This window comes from Typopeltis vanoorti, chromosome 13 (genome assembly GCF_054136105.1).
Source record: "Typopeltis vanoorti isolate ZY-2024b chromosome 13, IOZ_Tvanoo_1.0, whole genome shotgun sequence".
Taxonomy (NCBI): Eukaryota; Metazoa; Arthropoda; class Arachnida; order Uropygi; family Thelyphonidae; genus Typopeltis; species Typopeltis vanoorti.
Genome location: NC_143561.1, coordinates 75,484,630 through 75,506,455, shown reverse-complemented (window position 1 = coordinate 75,506,455; position 21,826 = coordinate 75,484,630). Strand labels below are relative to the sequence as shown.

Here is a 21,826-nt window from a genome sequence, read left to right as displayed (position 1 = left end):
CAAAAAAGAACACATTAGACACATTAAATATAACCATTATGGTGAAGCAGGCCTCTCAGACCACGCACTCAACACATTACACCAAATCAACTGGAAAAGCACCTGCTCCTTACACCGTACAAAAACATGGTACGAAAGAAAATTTAAAGAATCCTGCGAAATCCTGATAAACCACCCAAATATCAACAATAAAGATGGTATGAAAATTCCAAGGATCTGGATGGCACACATTCAGCCAACCTAATTTGAAAGATTCAACACAAGTCAGGACTCTAGCCAATCTGCTATTATTAGAAACCATTCCACTCCAACTGGCTGGAATGATGTTAATATAATGTTAATATATGTATATAGTAGACAACACAAATAATAGGACTTTAGAGCTGATGTACATTTTTTTTTTTTTTTTTCCCACCAGAGGTCAGGCCAACAATTGTGGTAGCGGTTAGTCAGTGTCTTTAACGAACCAGTATGATTGTAGTATAGCTTGTTTCCTGTGTATATTTGTACGCTCCAGAAGATGACCTTAACATAAAGGTCGAAACGTCGAATTGTAAAATTTTAGTAATAGTAAACTAAAGTTTTTATTCAAACATGGTAGTTGTCTCCATAATTTCCAAAAATGCATTCGGATCACCGTGCAAGCCTAAAAGAAAAAATTGTAAATTCACCCAATAAAAAAAGAAATGCTACATATTTTTCTTCTATTATCTGGTTTTTTTTCTTGTAAAAGAAAGAAGAAATCACTGCACATAACATGGAAGAATACAAAAGGGAAAAAATCTGTAAATTGATTACATTTTATAACTAATAGAGAAATCATGTCAGAAAAAATTATTTATGTAAAGGTTCTAACATCAGCAGATATAACAACATTTTCTAGTTTAGATACATGGCATTGTTGAAGTAGCTAAATGTTTACTACTATTTTACACTAAAATGCATGAGAATGTTCCCCAAGTGATTTACGTTTGTATCAATTGTCTTGTGAATGATTTTTTAAAATAAATTCCCTGAAATATCTGCAGATTGAATAAGTCTATAACCCCCCCCCCTTAAAAAAATAAATGATTATGTAACACATATGTGCCTTTTCATTTAAATAATTCAAATCCTTTTTTTTTCCAAGATAATTGTATCAAATAATTTATAATTTTTCAATAATAAAAGTAAAACTGATCATTATAAATTAAGAAATTATTTTGGCATAAATACTGTATCAGCATGTAAAAGAAATGTCAGTATTTCTGTGTTTGGTTGTCTGCTAATCAACAATTGAAAATGAAGCAAGATATTCTTTATGTATTCTGCATATTCTGCACTACAGCTTGAGGCACTTTAGCATGACTTCTGGCAAAGTGGTCTCTTTTCTTTTTCAATAGCAGTGAGAGTTTAAGCCTTTAGCTTTCCTCCAGCTGAGAGGATTATTATTGAGTATTTCTAAGACAGATTATTTCAGAAATGGCAACCAGCAGCAGTAGAAGTAATATTATTTAGAATTTTTTATTTTTTTTTTATATATATATCATATAGATACATATAATTTATATATATATATATATATTATATTTTCATCAGAGGTCATGCCAGTAGAATAACCGTTGATCAAATCATTGTCTCTTTAGCATACTGTGTGAAATGTAACTCAGCTTGTCCTTGTATATACTCCAGATGATGACTTTAATATGAAGGTAAAAATGTTGGAAAATTAAAATAGTTATTTATAACACAGTTGTAATTTCTAAAATGAATGCTGATCACCGTGCAACACTAAAAGAAAGGAAAAAAAGGAATTATTTAGATTTTTTTTAAGAAAAAAACAAAAATAACACTACTGAACTTTCTTTTGTGTGGTAAGCATATAAACAGTTTTAGATAGTGAAAATGTAGCATAGTATTTCTAAAACTTAGAATAATTTCAGCTGAACAGCTGATTTTAGATTGCAAAGAAATAGTACAGAATTAGAAGCTTCAATGGTACAACATTATTGCCTTACTTCTTTTGTCAAAACAGTAAAATGAAGTAAGAGGTTCTGAATACCATCTGTGAAAGCTTTCAAACCAGTAGAAATTTAGAGCTGTTATGTAATTGAGTTCCAAGAGAGGAGAGGGGAGGGTGGAAAGCAGTAGAAAATATTTGAAATGAGCATAAATTTTGAATCAGTTCATACACAGTATTATATTTTCAACATATCTACAGCAGTTACACACTGGATATTATAGTAATGTGCATCCTACAAAAAAAGAAAAAAAAATCTGTTGCAATTTTAAGCAAAAGACAAAGGCAAAGAGTCCCTGCTAAAATATCATTGAACATAAGAAAGATTCCGGTAATTGGGCCACATGTTTAATAAGATAAATAACAATAAAAAAAACTGACAAGTTTCGTAAGTCGTTTGACTTACATCTTCAGGGGTCAAAGGTAACTAAAAGTTTACACACAAGAAATGAAAAATTACTCAAAATAGTTCATTCTATGCAGTTGTGGCAGTCTAACTGTTCATTAGTTTAAATATCCGAATGCAGATTCAGTGCAATGTTAAGTCTGAACAATGCAGGATGCTGTCAAGTTCTGTTGTTCAAGATCACATTGTCCAAGGTCTGACTTGGGTATATTTTTTATCAATGCTCACCAAACTTGATGTAGAAATAGACCCTGGTTTTTGTTGCATTGTGTGGGAATTCTAAGCATGTTTGCAGATTCTTTAAATTTTCTTATGTAACAATTTTTTTCAATGCAAGACATGTTTGTTTTTTGCCAGAGTACATTATGGCAAGTGGAAGTTGTATGGTATGCTAGGCCTGATTTGTGTTCTCTTCTTTTATGCAAATCTTTTTGGTGTTCGTTCATATGAATTTCCCCTGATCTTCCCATCTGTCCTACATAGCAGATGCCACAGGAAATGAATTTTATAAACACCTAGTTTTTTTTTAAAGGATGATGTGGAGGTTTTGGGGGATGTAGAAATCTTGAAATTTTTTCCAGAGGTAGAAAAGCAACTTTGATGTTATATTTGTTTAGTAATTTGGCCATTTTGTCTGTAACATTCTTGATATATAAAAGCATGATTGCATTCATGAAATCTTGCTTTTGTGAGATGCTTGTAAGAGTTGCGTCGAGGATTCTTTTTGTCTTAGGTTCATAACCATTTTTTAGGAGGATCTATGTTCAATACTGAAATTCTTCATTTCTCTGTTTTTCTGTGCTGGAAATATTATAAGCTCTGTCCGTCAGTGTTTTAATTAAACTTACTTTTTGTGAGCATGGTGGAGGGTGTGAGGCAGCATTAAGAAATCCTCCTGTGTTGGTGGGTTTTCTATAGATGGAGAAGGATAATTAATGCAGCCTCACACCACCACCCCTCGCAAAAAATAAGTTCAATTAAAACCTTGAGGGAGAGACAATATTTCCAATGCAAACAAACATAATGGTACAACATGACAAAATTTCATGCCGGCTGGGGCATCGCCCAGTTAAACAAGGCCCCGGTTGTTTTCGCCAGGGAACCAGGGCGAACAGCGAAAATTCAGCTACTGGAACAAATCTGAAAATACACCCCAACTCAACATCACCAGAGTTAAAGATCGGTACTATCAACGTAAGAAGCCTGAATGGCAAAGAAATGGAGCTAGCTGAGGAATTAGATAAGTACCAGATCGACATTACAGGGGTGACTGAAACAAAAAAGACAAAAACTGGAGATCTTTCTGAGCAATAAATACATTATATTCAGACAATGACAATCAAGGAAAAGAAGGAGTAGCCATAGTATTCAACACAAAATACGAGGCGAATCTTCTTGAATGGCAGTCAGTCTCAAGTAGAGTAATGTGGGCAAATATGAGAATGGGGAACTGGAAAATGAGACTTATTTGTGCCTATGGTCCCACAGAAGGTTCTAATAAGGTAGAAGTGGAGGAATTTTTTTGAGCTTTAGAAAAAGCAACTGACACAATGAAAAAGGAAAAGTTGGTCCTTGTTGGGATTCTAAATAGCAGAGTAGGAAATGACTGTGAGACATACAAAAATATTTTGGGAAAATTTGGAGAAAAGAGCAAAGCTAATAATAATGGCAAATATTTGTTGGATTTCTCCTCAGGACATGGACTGGTTATTACTAACACCATGTTCCAACATAAAAATGTGCGCAAATTCACATGCAGAGAAGAGGCTAGGAATAAGAAAAGTCTCATTGACTATATTATTGTTGATAGTGATGTTTTCTCCCTGGTGCAGGACACCAGAGTGTATAGAGGATTTGAAATTGGAAGTGATCACTATTTAGTCTTGAGCAGGATAAAATTGAATTACATATTGAAAAGAATAACATGTAAGAAGGTTTTAAAGCGAATGAAAGTTGAGCAGCTGTCAGATGTGAACTATAGACTTAAATACACAAACATTATTGAAGAAAAAATGAAAGAGTTTGAGAACAGAAATCAAACCTTGGAGATTCAGTGGCAAGCCCTGAAGAAAGACCTCATTGCTTCAGCTAGAGAGGCATGTGGTGAAGTTGTCTGCAACAATAGAAAAATCAGAACTCCATGGTGGACACAGGAAGTTAAAGAGGCAATGAAGGAAAAGAAGAAAGCATATCAAATGTTCATGGCAAATAAGTCAGTTTGTGCTCTTAGAGAATACAGAGACAAATGCAAGAATGCTAAACACTGTGTAAAACTAGCTAAACAAAAGTCATAGGAGGACTTTGGCAAGAATATAGAAAATAAATATCAAGAAGGTGGCAAAATATTCTGGAGGTTATTGAAGAAGCTTAGGAATGGAGGAAAGAGTGCTGTAAAAGGAGTTAGAGATGATAAAGGTGACATGAAAACAGTAGAAAAAGATATCCTTGAAGTACGAAGTAATTACTTTGAAAAACTCCTAAATCAAACATGCAATGATGACAGCACAGTGGTAAAAAACACTGACCAGGATCCAAACTTGAAGTAGAAAAAGCCATCAAAGACTTAAAATGTGGAAAAGCAGCAGGAGTAGATGATATTCGACCAGAAATGCTGAAGTATGGTGGTATAAAAGTCTTACAGCGGCTGAACTGTATAGTTCAGAAAGCCTAGACAGAGGGACGAATTCCCAATGATTGGAGTAGAGCTCTCATAGTACCCATATATAAAAAGGGAAAAAAACTGAATGTGAGAATTACAGAGGTATTTCCCTACTGAGTGTTCCTGGCAAGATCTATGCAAGTATACTTGAGAAAGGGTTGAGAAGAATTGTAGAAGAAAAGCTTGGTGAAGAACAAGCCTGATTCAGGCCAAATAGAGGCTGTTAGGATCAGATATTCACTTTACGACAAATAGTCGAGAAAGCATGGGAATATAACAAAGATCTGTATTTAAGTTTTGTCAATTTGGAAAAGGCATATGACAAGGTACCAAGAGAGAAGCTATTCAATACACTACAGTTATATGGTGTCAATGGGGGCATTATATCAAGCAATACTTAGTCTTTATTTGAGTTGTAAGTCAGCAGTTAGAATTGAAGGAAGTACAGGAAGATGGTTTAATGTTAAATCTGGTGTGAGACAAGGATGTACATCATCCCCTCTGTTATTCATTATCTATATGGATCGCATTATAAAGGAAAGTGGATTTAAACATGATATCAAAATTGGAGATGTTAATGTCAGCTCTTTGCTTTATGCGGATGATGTTATACTTCTAAATAAATCCGCTACAAGTCTGCAAGATTCTCTGACTAAATTGAATAACTGTTGTAATAGATGTGGTATGAAGGTCAGCAATAAAAAGACAAAGACAATGAAAATAGGCAGAATCATTGAAAATGTGAACTGTGTTGTGAATGGAGAACCTGTGGAACAAGTAAAACATTTCAGCTACTTAGGCATGATTTTTAGTGAAGATGGTAAATTAAATATAGAAACAGACAACAGAATCAGCAAAGCTGGTATGGTGGGAAGTTAATTGAATAAATTCATATGGAATAAGAGAGAAATTAGTCGGAACACTAAATTAGCTGTAAACAAGACAGTGTTCAAACCTTAATTTTAAAATTGTTCTGTTTTAATGTTTTTTAATTTTTTTTAATGTTTCATTTTAATTGTTCTTTCACTTATGGATCTGAGAGCTGGGTCAGAAGTAAAACACTTGACCAGAGACTAGAGACCGCAGATATGAGAGTCCTGAGAAAGATTATAGGCATGAACAGATGGCATCAATGGCAATATAATATTGAAAACGAGGATATTAGGAAAGAACTTGACATTGTCAGCATCCAGGAATGCATTAGCAGAGCTAATCTCAGGTGGTATGGTCACTTAAACAGAATGGGCGAAGAAAGATTAGCAAAACAAGTGTTCTCTACCAGGTTGGTAGCAAAACGACCCAGAGGAAGACCAAGATATAGGTGGATTGATACGGTACAAAGTGCCTTAGACGATAGAAATATAAGATCCGATAATGTTGAAGTCTTGACAAGTAACAGACTGATTTGGAGGAAAATTGTAGATAGGAAATTAGTAATGATGTATTTTTTTCATGTAGTACTATCACATCCTGTATACCCCTTGAGGGTACATGGCAGGAATTTCCTGATGATGAGAAACATTTGAAAATTCACAAAAAAAAATTGCTTCTTTATTGTCAGTAAAGTGAAAGAACATTGTTCTTTCACTTTAAACTTTTCACTTTAAAGAACAAGAAAGTTGTCTTGTTCTGTTGCACTGATTTGAAGGAGCAAACTCACTACTACTAAATAGATTCATTGCAATGGCTGATCTGTGGTCATTTCAGAATTTATTTATTTATTTTTGCAGATGTGAAATTTGTTTTTATTTTTTGGAAGAGACACAATAAATAAATTGTGCAGTGAAAAAAAGGTCAAATATTGTAGGACAGTAAAGGCAATTCCGAGTGACACAGAGCACGTAAAGACAAGTAACACAGAGGTCACTCCACCACAATTAATCTGCTAGTGGCTCTAAAATCACCATTAATCCCTTAACTGCAGAAGAGAGTAATTACATGATAAAAAGTAGAAAGACGATGATTTTTTGATCCGTGAAAAATGCAAGGGTGGTCTGGTTATTTCATCCACCTCAGCCAGGGAGGTTAATCCTTCATCTGCACATAATGCTACTAAGTTTCCCCCCTCCCCATAAATGTAGGAAAGCCTGAGTGTTTTATGGAAAAATCCTGCTATCTCCATAAGTTGGCTATCACACCATATCCATATAAAGATTCTCTCATCATGACAACAATTAAATTCAGATGTTTTCCAATCAAAAAATGCAAAAAAAAAAAAAAAAGATCACAAGAGTTTGTAGAGATGTAAAGGTCTGTAATATCACTGATGGATGAATTATTTATCTTGCAGGTTACTATTAAAGACTTTTAATCCTTAAAAACAAGCAAAAAAATGAAAAGAAATTCACTGTAATAATGTGGAGTCAAGATGAATGGATCTGATCAATAAAGCTAAAAGGAGGCTAAGCTTTACTAAAGAGCTTAAGCATTCTTGAAATCACTTTAGCTTAGTATTGATAAAAATAAATTTTTGCAGATAACTGCACAAATCCACACTAAAAGTAAATAAATTGTTCCATTTCAAGGGATTCACATTTCAGCCTGCAATAATTTATCATATTAGTCCTCCACAGATCAGATAGTTTGAGAATGCCCTTTCGTTAGAAAGAACTACGTCTGAATCCCATACAGGACCTTCACACAGATTTCTAAATGTAGGTGAGTTAACCAGTTTCATACAGAAGTGATAGGATTTTGTTTAGGAAATGCAGATTTTACACTCCACAAAACAAGCCAACTAGCTAGAAGAACACACAATTTACAAACAAAATATATTCAGTTTACAAACAAAATATATTAAGGGGTGCTTAAGGGTCAAAGCTATATAACTGAGAGGAGACCTCCACATAGCCTTTAAAGGAATGCGGAGAACCGACCAGGGCTTCTGACCTAATGTCCAATCCTCACCTTCTCGTGGTGCACCTTGTTGGGTATATACTTGGATACTGAACGGACGAGGATGGGCTGGCAATTTGGGATTTAGCCGACCAAATTGTATTCTTATTGGTTAAACCAAAATATAGAATGATGGTACAACATGACAAAATTTCATGCCGGCTGGGGCGTCGCCCGGTTAAACAAGGCCCCCGTTGTTTTCACCAGGGAACCAGGGCGAACAGCGAAAAGTTAGCTACTGGAACAAATCTGAAAATAAACCCCAACTCAACATCACCAGAGTTAAAGATCGGTACTATCAACGTAAGAAGCCTGAATGGCAAAGAAATGGAGCTAGCTGAGGAATTAGATAAGTACCAGATCGACATAATAGGGGTGACTGAAACAAAAAAGACCAAAACTGGTGAGATCTTTCTGAGCAATAAATACAAAATGTTATATTCAGGCAATGACAATCAAGGAAAAGAAGGAGTAGCCATAGTATTCAACACAAAATACGAGGCTAATCTTCTTGAATGGCAGTCAGTCTCAAGTAGAGTAATGTGGGCAAATATGAGAATGGGGAACTGGACAATGAGACTTATTTGTGCCTATGGTCCCACAGAAGGTTCTACTAAGGTAGAAGTGGAGGAATTTCTTGAGGCTTTAGAAAAAGCAACTGACACAATGAAAAATGAAAAGTTGGTCCTTGTTGGGGATCTAAATAGCAGAGTAGGAAATGATTGTGGGACATACAAAAATATTTTTGGAAAATTTGGAGAAAAGAGCAAAGCTAATAATAATGGCAAATATCTGTTGGATTTCTGCTCAGGACATGGACTGGTTATTACTAACACCATGTTCCAACATAAAAATGTGCACAAATTTACATGGAGAGAAGAGGCTAGGAATAAGAAGAGTCTCATTGACTATGTTATTGTTGATAGTGATGTTTTCTCCCTGGTGCAGGACACCAAAGTGTACAGAGGATTTGAAATTGGAAGTGATCACTATTTAGTCTTGAGCAGGATAAAATTGAATTTCATATTGAAAAGAATAACATGTAAGAAAGTTTTAAAGCGAATAAAAGTTGAGCAGCTCTCAGATGTGAGCTGTAGACTAAAATACACAAAGATTATTGAAGGAAAAATGAAAGAGTTTGAGAACAGGAATCAAACCTTGGAGATTCATTGGCAAACTCTGAAGAAAACATTGATTGATTCTGCCAGAGAGGCATGTGGTGAGGTTGTGGGCAAGGATAAAAAAATCAGAACTCCCTGGTGGACACAGGAGGTTAAAGAGGCAGTGAAGGAAAAGAAGAAAGCATACCAAAAGTTACTGTCAAATAAGTCAGCTTGTGCTCTTAGAGAATATAAAGACAAATGCAAGAATGCTAAACACTGTGTAAAACTAGCTAAACAAAAGTCATGGGAGGACTTTGGCAAGAATATAGAAAATAAATATCAAGAAGGTGGCAAAATATTCTGGAGGTTGTTGAAGAAGCTTAAGAACGGAGGAAAGAGTGCTATAAAAGGAATTAGAGATGATAAAGGTGACATGAAAACGGAAGAAAAAGATATCCTTGAAGTATGGAGTAATTACTTTGAAAAACTGCTAAATGAAACAAGCAGTGATGACAGCACAGTGGTAAAAAACACTGACCAGGCATGCAGTCAGGAATACATATCCATACTTGAAGTAGAAAAAGCCATCAAAGGCTTGAAATGTGGAAAGGCAGCAGGAGTAGATGATATTCGACCAGAAATGCTGAAGTATGGTGGTATAAGAGTCTTACAGTGGCTGCACTGCATAGTTCAGAAAGCCTGGACAGAGGGACGAATTCACGATGATTGGAGTAGGGCTCTCATAGTACCCATATATAAAAAGGGAAATATACCTGCATGTGAGAATTACAGAGGTATTTCCCTACTGAGTGTTCCTGGCAAGATCTATGCAAGTATACTTGAGAAACGGTTGAGAAGAATTGTGGAAGAAAAGCTTGGTGAAGAACAAGCTGGATTCAGGCCAAATAGAGGCTGTCAGGATCAGATCTTCACTTTACGACAAACAGTCGAGAAAGCATGGGAATATAACAAAGATCTGTATTTAAGTTTTGTCGATCTGGAAAAGGCATATGACAAGGTGCCAAGAGAGAAGCTATTCAATACGCTGCAGTTATATGGTGTCAATGGGACATTATATCAAGCAATACTTAGTCTTTATTTGAGTTGTAAGTCAGCAGTTAGAATTGAAGGAAGTACAGGAAGATGGTTTAATGTTAAATCTGGTGTGAGACAAGGATGTACATTATCCCCTCTGTTATTCATTATCTATATGGATCGCATTATGAAGGAAAGTGGTATTAAACATGATATCAAAATTGGAGATGTTAATGTCAGCTCTTTGCTTTATGCGGATGATGTTATACTTCTAAATAAATCCGCTACAAGTCTGCAAGATTCTCTGACTAAATTGAATAGCTCTTGTAATAGATATGATATGAAGGTCAGCAATAAAAAGACAAAGACAATGAAAATAGGCAGAATCATTGAAAATGTCAACTGTGTTGTGAATGGAGAACCTGTGGAACAAGTAAAACATTTCAGCTATTTAGGCACGATTTTTACTGAAGATGGTAAATTAAATATAGAAATAGACAACAGAATCAGCAAAGCTGGTATGGTGGGAAGTCAATTGAATAAATTCATATGGAACAAGAGAGAAATTAGTCGCAACACTAAATTAGCTGTATACAAGACAGTGTTCAAACCAGTTTTAACTCATGGATCTGAGAGCTGGGTCAGAAGTAAAACACTTGACCAAAGACTAGAGACTTCAGATATGAGAGTCCTGAGAAAGATTATAGGCGTGAACAGGTGGCATCAATGGCAGTATCATATTAAAAATGAGGATATTAGGAAAGAACTTGACATTGTCAGCATCCAGGAATGCGTTAGCAGAGCTAATCTCAGGTGGTATGGTCACTTAAACAGAATGGGATAGGAAAGATTAGCAAAACAAGTGTTCTCTGCCAGGTTGGCAGGAAAACGACCGAGAGGAAGACCAAGATATAGGTGGATTGATACGGTACAAAGTGCTTTAGATGATAGAAATATAAGAGCTGATAATATTGGAGTGTTGACAAGTAACAGACTGATTTGGAGGAAAATTGTAGATAGGAAATTAATAATGATGTAATTTTTTTCATGTAGTACTATCATATCCTGTACACCCCTTGAGGGTACATGGCAGGAATTTGATGATGATGATGATGAATATATTCAGTAGGCATAAGACCAACCACCTTATTCCTAATAAAAAGTTGTGTAAGCCATGAATGAATGAATGAATGAATGATGAATGAATTATTTATTTTGCAGGCTGCAATTAAAGTTTTAATCCTTAAGCAGTCAGGTACGATAGGGAATATACCATAAGACCACCCCCCAGATGTGTTCACAAGGCAATGAAAGTATCAAAATGAATGCAAATGATTCTATGGTGAAAAAAAAGGAATACATAAATAAGAATAATAATTAAAATAAAAATACCCTCTGACTAAAAATTTCACAAAAATTCTATTTAAAACTATTCTTGCCCCAACATATGCTAGTTAAATTTTCTGCTTCAATGAAGTTCATTTCCATCATCATCAAGCCTCAAATCGAAATTTAGTCTTTGTAATATAAATCTATATGGCAGGGTTTCCCTCTCAAAAATTCAAGCTGATTGTTTAGCCAGAGGACACACAATTAAAAGACAAAATGATTCACCTCATTTTCATTGTCTTCATTCACTCACTTCATTGTCTGAGCATACTCCTAAACAACTTAACATAAATCCATATATTTTAGTTCTCTCACAAATCGCCCATCTCACTTTCTAAATTTGTCTTTCCCCCAGCCCATGATTCTTGACACTTTCAAGGAATAAACAGTGCACGTTTGCTGTGACATCATGTAAAACATTGCATAATTTGGGATCTTCTCTTTTTATTCTTCTCTATCCCTACTGGAGTATGGATGCCAGTTCAATGTTGCAAAATATGAGATATTTCCTTATCTCATTCCATACATTTCATCCACTATATGTATGAATCTGTGAATTCATTACAGCAAGAGAGAGAGAGAAAGGAGTCTTGACTTTCTTTTCTACAAATCCAGAGTTCCTACACTCCTAAAGTCAACTATGTGCATAAATTAACTAAAATAGTGCATAAAAAAATAAAAGAAAAGAACTAAAATTATACGCAACTTTGAAAAAGTTATGCTTAATAATGAAATTTTAATTATCAACATTTTAAATCTGCTTACTTGATAGCTTCTGCTGATGGTCTCTGCTCAACAATAGTAGAAACATCTTTAAGATGAATTTTCATTACGTCTGAGCTAAATAAATAAAAATTAGGAAAGTGTAGCAGTAATCTGAAAATGAAGTTATGAAAATATATATTCTACAAATTTTGTCAAAAGGAAATCAAAATTCTGATGTGATTATTTGCTTGTTGATATTGTTTGCAACTTGAAACTTGGTCTACAAACTAGCAAAACCAACATGTTTTTTTGTTTTTTTCTAGATGGCAATCAACAACTTTATGGCAGTGGTCATCACAAACTAACTCAGTGGTTCCCAACTTATTTTAATCGCAGAACCCTTTTCACCTTGATAAAAAATTTTGGAACCCTGACAACTTTTACTAATTATGAATAAAACAATGAATCAAAAAATCAAAAATAATTTACTGAAAATACAAAAAAGCAACAGATTAATAATGGAAAAGCATTATTAATTTAAACTGATAATTAATGTGAAGAAATAAACTTCTTTTCTTTCAATATTCTTTAAAATTTTGTTTAATTGTGGACAAGTGAATTCTAATATCAGGAGTGACATCCAACTCACTTCTGTATTTTGTTTTTGTCACAGTGTTCAGCGAAAATCCACTTTCACACAAATATGTAGTACTAAACAGCAACAAACAATGAATTGCCTTTTTGAATAAATTTGGATATTCTTTTTTTAAGTCACCCCAAAACTCACTTAATGAAACTACATTCAATTTAACTTTTATATGACTGTATGATGTCAGTTCAATGAGATTTTCATATTCTGAAGTAGATAGTTCCTATGTTATTGTCATCTTTTAGTATTCATTTAATGCCACATTTAGTGATTTTAGATGAAAATAATTTATTTTCAAATTTACTTGTCAATTTCACAGTTCAATTCCATAAAAAGTCATTTAAAGTTGGAAATGGATCCATATAATTATTTTTTCAACATCTATCGTCCAATGTTGTAACTTTCAGAATAATGATCGTAATTTACCTTTTGTGTTGAAAATATTTATATTTTTTCCATGAAAGGAGGGAGAAACATCATTCAATTTTGTGAATATATCCCACTCAATAAGCAATTTGACTCAGCCATGAAATGTAGCTAAAGTGATCTGCTAATAGAAATTCATTGTGTAAGACTATGGCAAGCTCTTCTTGTAATTCAAACAATCTGACAAGAACTCTACATGACAGCCATCTAATTTCAGTATGTTGGCTGCCCATATCTTCACATATAAATTTGAATGACCTTGTTTTTTAATGGTTGTGTTTTCACAAAGTTTATAATTTTTACTGCTTCATCTAAAATACATTTTAAAGATGAAGGGATATTTCGAGCAACCAATGCATATCTATGAAGAACACGACTACTCATACACATTTTAGCAGAATTTTTAATTCACATTTTTAATTACTCCCCCTTTTGCAAGTCTTTGTCATTGATATCACACCATCGCTACATACATCGACACCTTTCTCCCAACTTATTCTAAGAGTCTTCATAAAATCGTCAATACATTTAAATAACATTTCTCCTGTTGTATTGGTTTGTAAATTTTCATAGTGTAATGTCTTCTTCAATAGAATTATTGTAGTAATAACAAACAAAAGCTAATAAAATTGATAGGTTTGCAATGTCTGTTATCTCTTCTAATTGTAAAAAATACTCATCACATGACTGAAGTCTTAAAATAAGTTCAATATCCTCAGACATATCATGAATTCTGCATGAAACTATATTATTTGAGAAAGAAACTATCAAATTGTTGAAGAGTTCTTACTGAACATCTTTGATGCATGGTTTTATGAGAATTTCAGAAATTGTAGTGCTTCACCTGCGAGCGCTATACGGTAGCTTACTTTGTAGGAAGCCATTGTTGCCCTTTCGTTAACTGACAACATTTTCAACATAAAATGTTTACTTTTTCAAGAAACTCAAAATTTCTTTCAAAAAATTTGACATCTTTATGTTTATATTCCGAATGGTTCATTTCAAAATGTCTGCACAATTTAGCTGGTGGTATAAGATAAGATCTTATGACATACATGCTGCATCAGGAGCCTTGGGATTTCCTGTGATCGTGAATCCGAGTAATAAATAACTTGGGTCATATTTATGTTTTTTATGATTTAGTGATGATTAGTATTACCAAAAACAACACTTCCCTTTTCCTCTATTCATCTGCTACACAAGTAATGCTAGTGCCTTAATCTGTATATTCGTCACTATCTGCTTGACCAATCTTCATGTCACTAGAAACACATCGAACTTCTTGCTACACTTTTTATTTAAACTCCTTCTCTCAACCAATGATCCATGATATTTTAATTTGGAACATTATAAATTTAACATTATAACATTAACATTTGTAATATCATAAATTTATAAAATCTCTATACAGAAATGGCTTGAAATGAGGAAGGAAATATAACTTAAGTTATATTAACTTCTTCCCCTAATATGAATTTTAATGCAAAAAAGTAATAATGAGAAGGATCTGAATGGAAATCATTCAGAAACAATTACACTGGTAAACAAAGAGGTAATATCAAAGCTGACCACAATGTCGAAATTTTTTAATTTAAGATTTAATAGTTTTGAATTAAACAGAACTGGTAATTAATTTACGGAATTAACAACGCATATAAAGTAAATTAATTAAAGATAACTTTAATGAATCACTTCTATATTTCGACAATGTCACATTGTCATCTTCAGGAACATAAAGATATGGTATGTGCACTACAGGAACTAACAAAGCAAATGAGGCAGAAATTAAGACACTAATTTTGTTCCTAAAGTCCTAATGGTGCCCTCTTGCGGGCTAATTTGGTAGTCTTGGCCGTTGGGCTGAAGTTCTCATAATGAAAGTCTCCCAAATTTGGGGCAGTTTCATGCACCCAAATTTGTTGAGGTTAGGAACGTTTTTTAGAGCTGCTGAAGATTCTTTGAATAATCTTTCGTATTTAAACTTGCTGCGATGGATTATTTTTGTCTTCTTCCAACGAATTTTATGGTGGGTATCTAAGGCATGGTCTGCCAGCCCAGAGCGGCTGTACTGGTGAAACCGGATGTAGTCTTGGTGTTCTGAAATCCTGATATTTGTTGTTCTGCTTGTTTGGCCAAAGTAGGACAATTTGCAGCTGCAAGGGACCTGGTATACACCAGGTAGGTCTAGGGGAAGTGGTTGGTCTTTGGTAGAGCGGATAAGGGATGCCAACTTTTTATATGGTCTGTAACAGGAAGTAAGGTCATATTTCTTGAGGATATTAGTTATTTTTTCAGAGGTGCCCTGGATGTAGGGGATAGTGATAGACTTGGTGTAGTCTTTATTGTTGAGGGGGGAGGGGGGGGGTTGTGGTTTTCAGGTTTTAGTATTTTTTGGATTTTTTTGGGGTTATAGCCATTGGCTAAGAAAGTGTTGAGGATGTGGTTTAGTTCTATAGTCAGGGCCTTGTCATCTGAGCAGATTAATTTTGCCCTGTTATATAGTGTTTTTATCACCCCATATTGTTGTGAGGGGGGGGGGGGATTGCTGGTGAATGTATCTGCCAGTGTGGGTGGGTTTTCTGTAAACAGAGAAAACCAAAGATCCATCAAGCTGGCGGGTGATTAAAGTGTCTAGGAAGGGTAGGGTGTTGTTTTCCTCTTTTTCTAAGGTGAACTGGACTCTGGGATGTTGGTTGTTTAAGTGTGTTAGGAAGGAGTGGAGTGAGTCTGAGCCATGTGGCCAAATAGCAAACACATCATCCACATAACGAAGCCAAATAGTGGGTTTTTGTGGGGCGGAGTTTAAGGCTTTTTCTTCAAATGTCTCCATAAAGAAATTGGCCAAGGGTGGGGAAAGTGGTGAACCCATGGCTGTCCCCTCTATCTGTTTGTAGAACTTTCCTTGCCAAACGAGGGGACAGCCATGGGTTCACCATGTGGGCAGGTGCATTGTTCTGATCAAAGATGATTTTTTTCTTCTACAAATCGTCTTTTTCCATCTTTTCTCACAAATTTTTTCATCTAGTCTGGTTAAAAGATCAGAATAACATTCCCCGGTTATTGTTTTACCCTTTTCTAGATAATTAATAAATGCTTTTAACATCCCAAAACACCGATGCCATGACCTTTCCTGATGGAACCAACTTTGTCTTCGTTAGCGCAGAATAACAAGCTTCTGTCCACTGTTTTGACTGCTGTTTGGATTCTGGCATGTAATGGTGAATCCAAGTCAAATCCATAGTAAGAAATCAATGCTCAAAATCAGTTTTATTTTTGTTAAAATGCTCCAAGCACTGCTGTTCAGAGATTTTCATGCGAGTGAGTTTTTGATCTGCTGTGAGCAAGCAGCACCCATCTTGCGCAAAGCTTTTTCATATGCAATTCTTCATGCAAAATATATCCTACGTGTTCTTTTGAAATGCCCATAGTCTCAGCAATTTCATGCACTTTGACTCGCTGGTCAGCCAATACCATATCGTGCACTTGATCAATGATTTCTGGTGTTGTTACACTTTTTGGATGGCTTTCACATGGATCATCTTCAAGGCTGGTATGGCCACATTTAATCGGCAGCCCATTTCTTAATTGTTGAAAATGAAGGAGAAGAGTACGCATAAACTTTTATGAACTTTGAATGAATTTCTTTTACCATTAAACCTTCTTTTACAAAAAAAAATTTATAACTGCACAATACTCAATTTTATCCATTTCAAGGGATACAGACAATACTTTTGCTTCAAACAGCTGTATAAAACAAACTATTGATAGAATGACTTGCAATTTCACATGGATGCTTATGACAGATGTACCAACTTAGAAAAAAAAAAAATCTCTTGCCGATAGTGTTGCCATCTATGGTCGAGGACAAGAGCTTTTCAGACCACCCTCGTAACTAAAATTAAGTCATTTAAAAAATATATATATTTCTACACTATTCCCTTGAAACTAAGGGGGACCCCTCAACTACAATCGAATAAGTAAAAGAGTGTTTTTAGATGTTTTCCTGTTATAAAGGGTTTTCAAATTAAAATATCTCTATTCAGAGCAATCTGTAGAGAGAACTAATAGAAAAAACCACAAATTTGTTGTGTATCCTAACCAGATCACAGAGAAGAGATTCTAACAAAAAAATTAGTTCCAAAAGTACCAATAGGGGAAATATGGTGAACTTTGTTCAGATGTGAACTTTGAAGAGATAGTGAACTTTGCATATCACGTCAGCCATAAGGCAGTGCAAATGAAAGAGAGAGACCGACTCTGCAGTCATTCGACTTGCATGATGGATCTCACTTTACCTAAATTCCTTGCTTGTGAAGTGTATCTAGAGGTAATGAGTAAAATGTTGCAGCAGCACTTTATAAGTACAGATGCCTAAATACTTCATGAAAAGATCCAATGACACCAAATGCAGTGCAATGCATGGTTAGTCGATTTGAAGAGAAAGACAGTTTCACATTCCAACCAGGAAGAGGTCATAAATCTAAAATTCTGCAAATGACTGAAGATGCTACAACTACAGTTGTTGAGCAGTCAAATGAGAATGCTGTAGGTTCATGCAGTGCACGTGCCATAGCAAGACAATTAGATTTGTCATACAAAATGGTATGAAGAACTTAGTGTAAAGCATTGCAGTGCTATCCACATAAATTCGGTGTCAACATTTCTGGCAAGCATGGAGGCAGATGAGGATTGGTCTTGGAACATCCTCTGGAGTGAATTAAATTTGCCCAGAAATTATATTCTTGTTTGATCCTTTATCCAAGTTAAAGCAAACAAAATTTGTCGACAAGCTATCTTCACGATTAAGACTATTTGTATCCCATAATGCAAAACACATCCTTTTGGATGTGTATAATGATATGCATTATGAGAAGGGCTGTAAAAATGGACCATTGTAATATTTATATATATAATTATTTTATATATATCTTATTTGTTAGCTAGTTGTCGTCGACTGTGCCTTTGTACTACTTTAAGTTTTACTGCACCTTAGCTTCCATCAACTCTCATAAATAAAACATTAATCTGCTTAAAAGATAATTCTACCAAGTTTAAATTTCTGTTCCCCTGCTGTTAAACAGACCTAAAGTTGTCAGCCTATTTAACATATGCAGTTCACCAACTTTCGCACAATTTAACCAGAAAAAAAAATTTTTTTTTAATTGACTGCAGCATTCTGATTAAGTTAATATAATTTGAGTGTTAAGGTGAGGAAAACAGGAAATTTTAACTATTCGCAAATTTATCTTAATGCAAGGTGTGGCTAACCAAACTATAACATGCACAAGATTCGCTAATTTTTTGGAAGATAGTGCATTGGCTAGAGAATAGGCAAAGTAGTTACAACACAAAATATTTTATTCTAAGCAAAAAAAAAAAGTAGTACAATACATATACAAATAAGAGAAGTATTTTCTCTAAGCCCCTTCACTTACTGGGAAGGCAATATTAACATTCAAATTCTCAATACACACAGTGCTTAGATACCACAATTTACAATACTAACTAACGTGACTTAAACAAATAGTCCCCCTAAATCACAACTAAGCACATATTCATTCATTAAACTAACAAGTTAACATCTAAAATTTCCCTTAAAGATACTGACTTAATTACCACTTAGTTACATACAATTCCCTTTAAGCGCACATACAATATCGACTTGTAAGCCCTTGACATTAACAAAAATGGTGCTTGCTTAGACATAAACCCTTGGTTAGACAGTCCAATCAGTTAGCACAACCTTTAGTTGTATCGATTCGATGTTGCATCCTGTTCCTGGGCGATAGCAGCTGTTTGGACAATTCTGGCGGTCCTGATACAAAAGTTTCCTGGAGAGCTTTTGTTGGAATTTCCGTCGAAGTCTGCAGGTACCTACGTTCTTGTGGCATGTCCTTGCTTCCTCGGAATCATCGTCAGGAAATACAGCCTCTCCTAAATCTGCATCAGAAGCATGTCCTTGGAAACGGACAGCGCTGGGAACCTACTATCTAAAGATGAAAATTCAAAAAGCCCAAAGCAAAAAAGCTCCTCCAAAAAAAAAAGCACCGCTGGTTTGTCTCTGTCTTTCTTTATACAATTCCCAATCCTTTGTTCTTTACAAAGTAAGTCTTGGGATTTGCCGCTAGTGTGATAACGCCATTCTTGTTCTCTCCGTTCTTGGTGCTTTTTTCTAACATCACAAAACCTTGTGACCTCTTGTTGCTTCGTCATCGCGATAATCCCTTACTTATTGTTCCACATACAGGTCAACTTATATTGATATTTTAAGCACTTTTACAGCAGAATTATTTACTTGTTTTAGTACAATATAATTTCCAAATTCAAAATATTCAGAAACATTGTAAAATTGAACATAAAAAAAAAAAAAAAAAAAAAAAAAAATTAATTATACGAGATATTTTTACAGGATCACTACCCAGTCATTAGCCAGTATATACAAGAACCTTAGTTGTGAAGATACTTTATGCACAAACTTTGCTTGCTTACACTTGGATAAAGAATTAAACAAGAATATAATTTCTTGGCAAGTTTAATTTAACATATAACCAAGTGAAAAAACTTTTTATTAAATTCTATGGGGTGATGAAATGCATTTCAAGTTTGCGGAACAGTTAACACTGAAAACTGCAACATCTGGGCTACACAGTTTCCCTATGCATTTCAAGAAGTTCATAATAAGGCCATTTTCTTTAAAGAAATCCATGGAACCAGACCTTTGATTTGCAAAGTCACAGATGTGCATTATCAGGACATGTTGAGCAGTTTTTCATCCAGCAATACAGGAAAGAGGGTGTCTGAACATAACAGTGTTGATGCAAGTGGAGCACCTCTCCACATAGGATGTGAAGTTCAACAATTATTGCATCAACATTTCACAGAGGATAGAGTAATATGTCACTCATTTTCCATAAAATGCCCATTGCATTCCCCATACCTTAACCTCTGCGAATTTTGGCTTTGGGGTTACCTCAAAAGCATTGTGTATCAAGGCAAAGTTAGTTCTTCACCTGGCAGATTTGAAAGACAAAATCATGCATCATGTGCAAACCCTTTTAACAGATCAGTTGCATTTTGCTGTAGATAATGCTGTATGGCAATATCAGCTATTGCTAAACAAAGGCCTACACACTGAACATCATCTCGACTGATCATTCGGATCTCATTGACAGCTTACAGCATGTAAGCTCTTTGTGATATGTTTTTTGTATCACATTATTTTATGAAAAAAACATAAAATAACTTTGTCACTAACTGAATCATTTCACAATCACATGCGGTCCAGTTAATCGATGGCATGTGATTGTGAAATGCCGTCCAGTTAATGGATAGTTAATTAATGTAATTTTATCTCATTCACACCACCATATTTAAGTCATTTTTGAACTTTTTTTTGATTCTCAAAATCTCATCCTCATCATCTGGTTAGGGTAGTATACCTACCAAGTTTCAGGGTATTTAATCTGACAACTGTATTAACCTTACTGCTGTAGGCATAACAATTTTTTTTATTGTTATATAAGTTATTTAAGGGTTCTACTTCTTTTGGTGAAACATTACTGTTGTGTGTGTGTGTGGGGGGGGGGGGGGGGGGGGGGGGGGGATCTGAATGTTAACTGCATCCAAATTAATACTGTTAGCCTCTGTGAGAAGTAGACTGTAGATCCCACATCCAGTGATCATCGACGAACATGCATCTGCGTAGGAAAGTGATGGCAAAACCAGGGGCGGCTCATGTATAGGCACTGCAGAACTGCAGCACCCCCAATTTTTCTCGATACATAAATATATTTATTAATATTTGCTTGTAATATTTAATTTTATCATCAACAATCCTATGCAATTCTCTTACTTTGTATAAAAAATAATAAAAATCCATCTTGTAGCACTTTGGAGGGCAAAGGACGCTAGCAGCACTGTGTTTACCACAGTGTCATATTGCTAGTATTTGCTAAGCGTGTAAGCATATGCACGTCATAGTGAGAGGCGAGCTATTAGAGTAATGCAGTCACGCAGTTCCACTGTTGTTTATATGCAGTTTGAGCCAGTAGTAGAGTGTTCATAGTGCTTATCATGTTTACTCTGTCTCTTTAAATATTTGGACATTACAATTAAAGACATAACATTTGTTATAGTTTTTATTTTAGAATATTATTGGGGTTATGATAATGGATTTTATTTTTAAGTAATTTTGAATTATACTAAACTTTATAATTTTATTGATAATAAACAATATTTTTTCATGAAACAAAACAAGAAGAATATATTTTATTTTTAAGTAATTTTGAATTATACCAAATTGTATAATTTTATCGATAATAAACAATATTGTTTCATGTTTAATTTTTTTAATTTTTATCGTAATTTTGATATTTTATCCAAACACGTATACACTGTACTTACAGTGTGTATGTATATTTCGAAAGTTGCAACACCCCCACGATTTCAAGCCATGAGCCACCACTGGGCAAAACTGAATGGGTTTGGTGTTACATTTTGAGTGACTGCTGTTTGCTGATGGTTCTTCACAATCTCTCTCTCTCTCTCTGATCACCAAGGA

General features: G+C 34.7%; 1 protein-coding gene across 1 annotated transcript in view; it reads right to left on the bottom strand.

The window, feature by feature from the left end:
• The window catches only part of LOC150100291 (intermembrane lipid transfer protein VPS13A-like), a 254,905-nt gene that overhangs the window by 161,501 nt on the left and 71,578 nt on the right, over positions 1-21,826 (bottom strand). Inside the window, exon 5 of the mRNA XM_090402628.1 lies at positions 12,252-12,326. Coding sequence (XP_090258754.1) covers positions 12,252-12,326 — 75 coding nt within the window. The remainder of the gene's footprint in view (positions 1-12,251; positions 12,327-21,826) is intronic.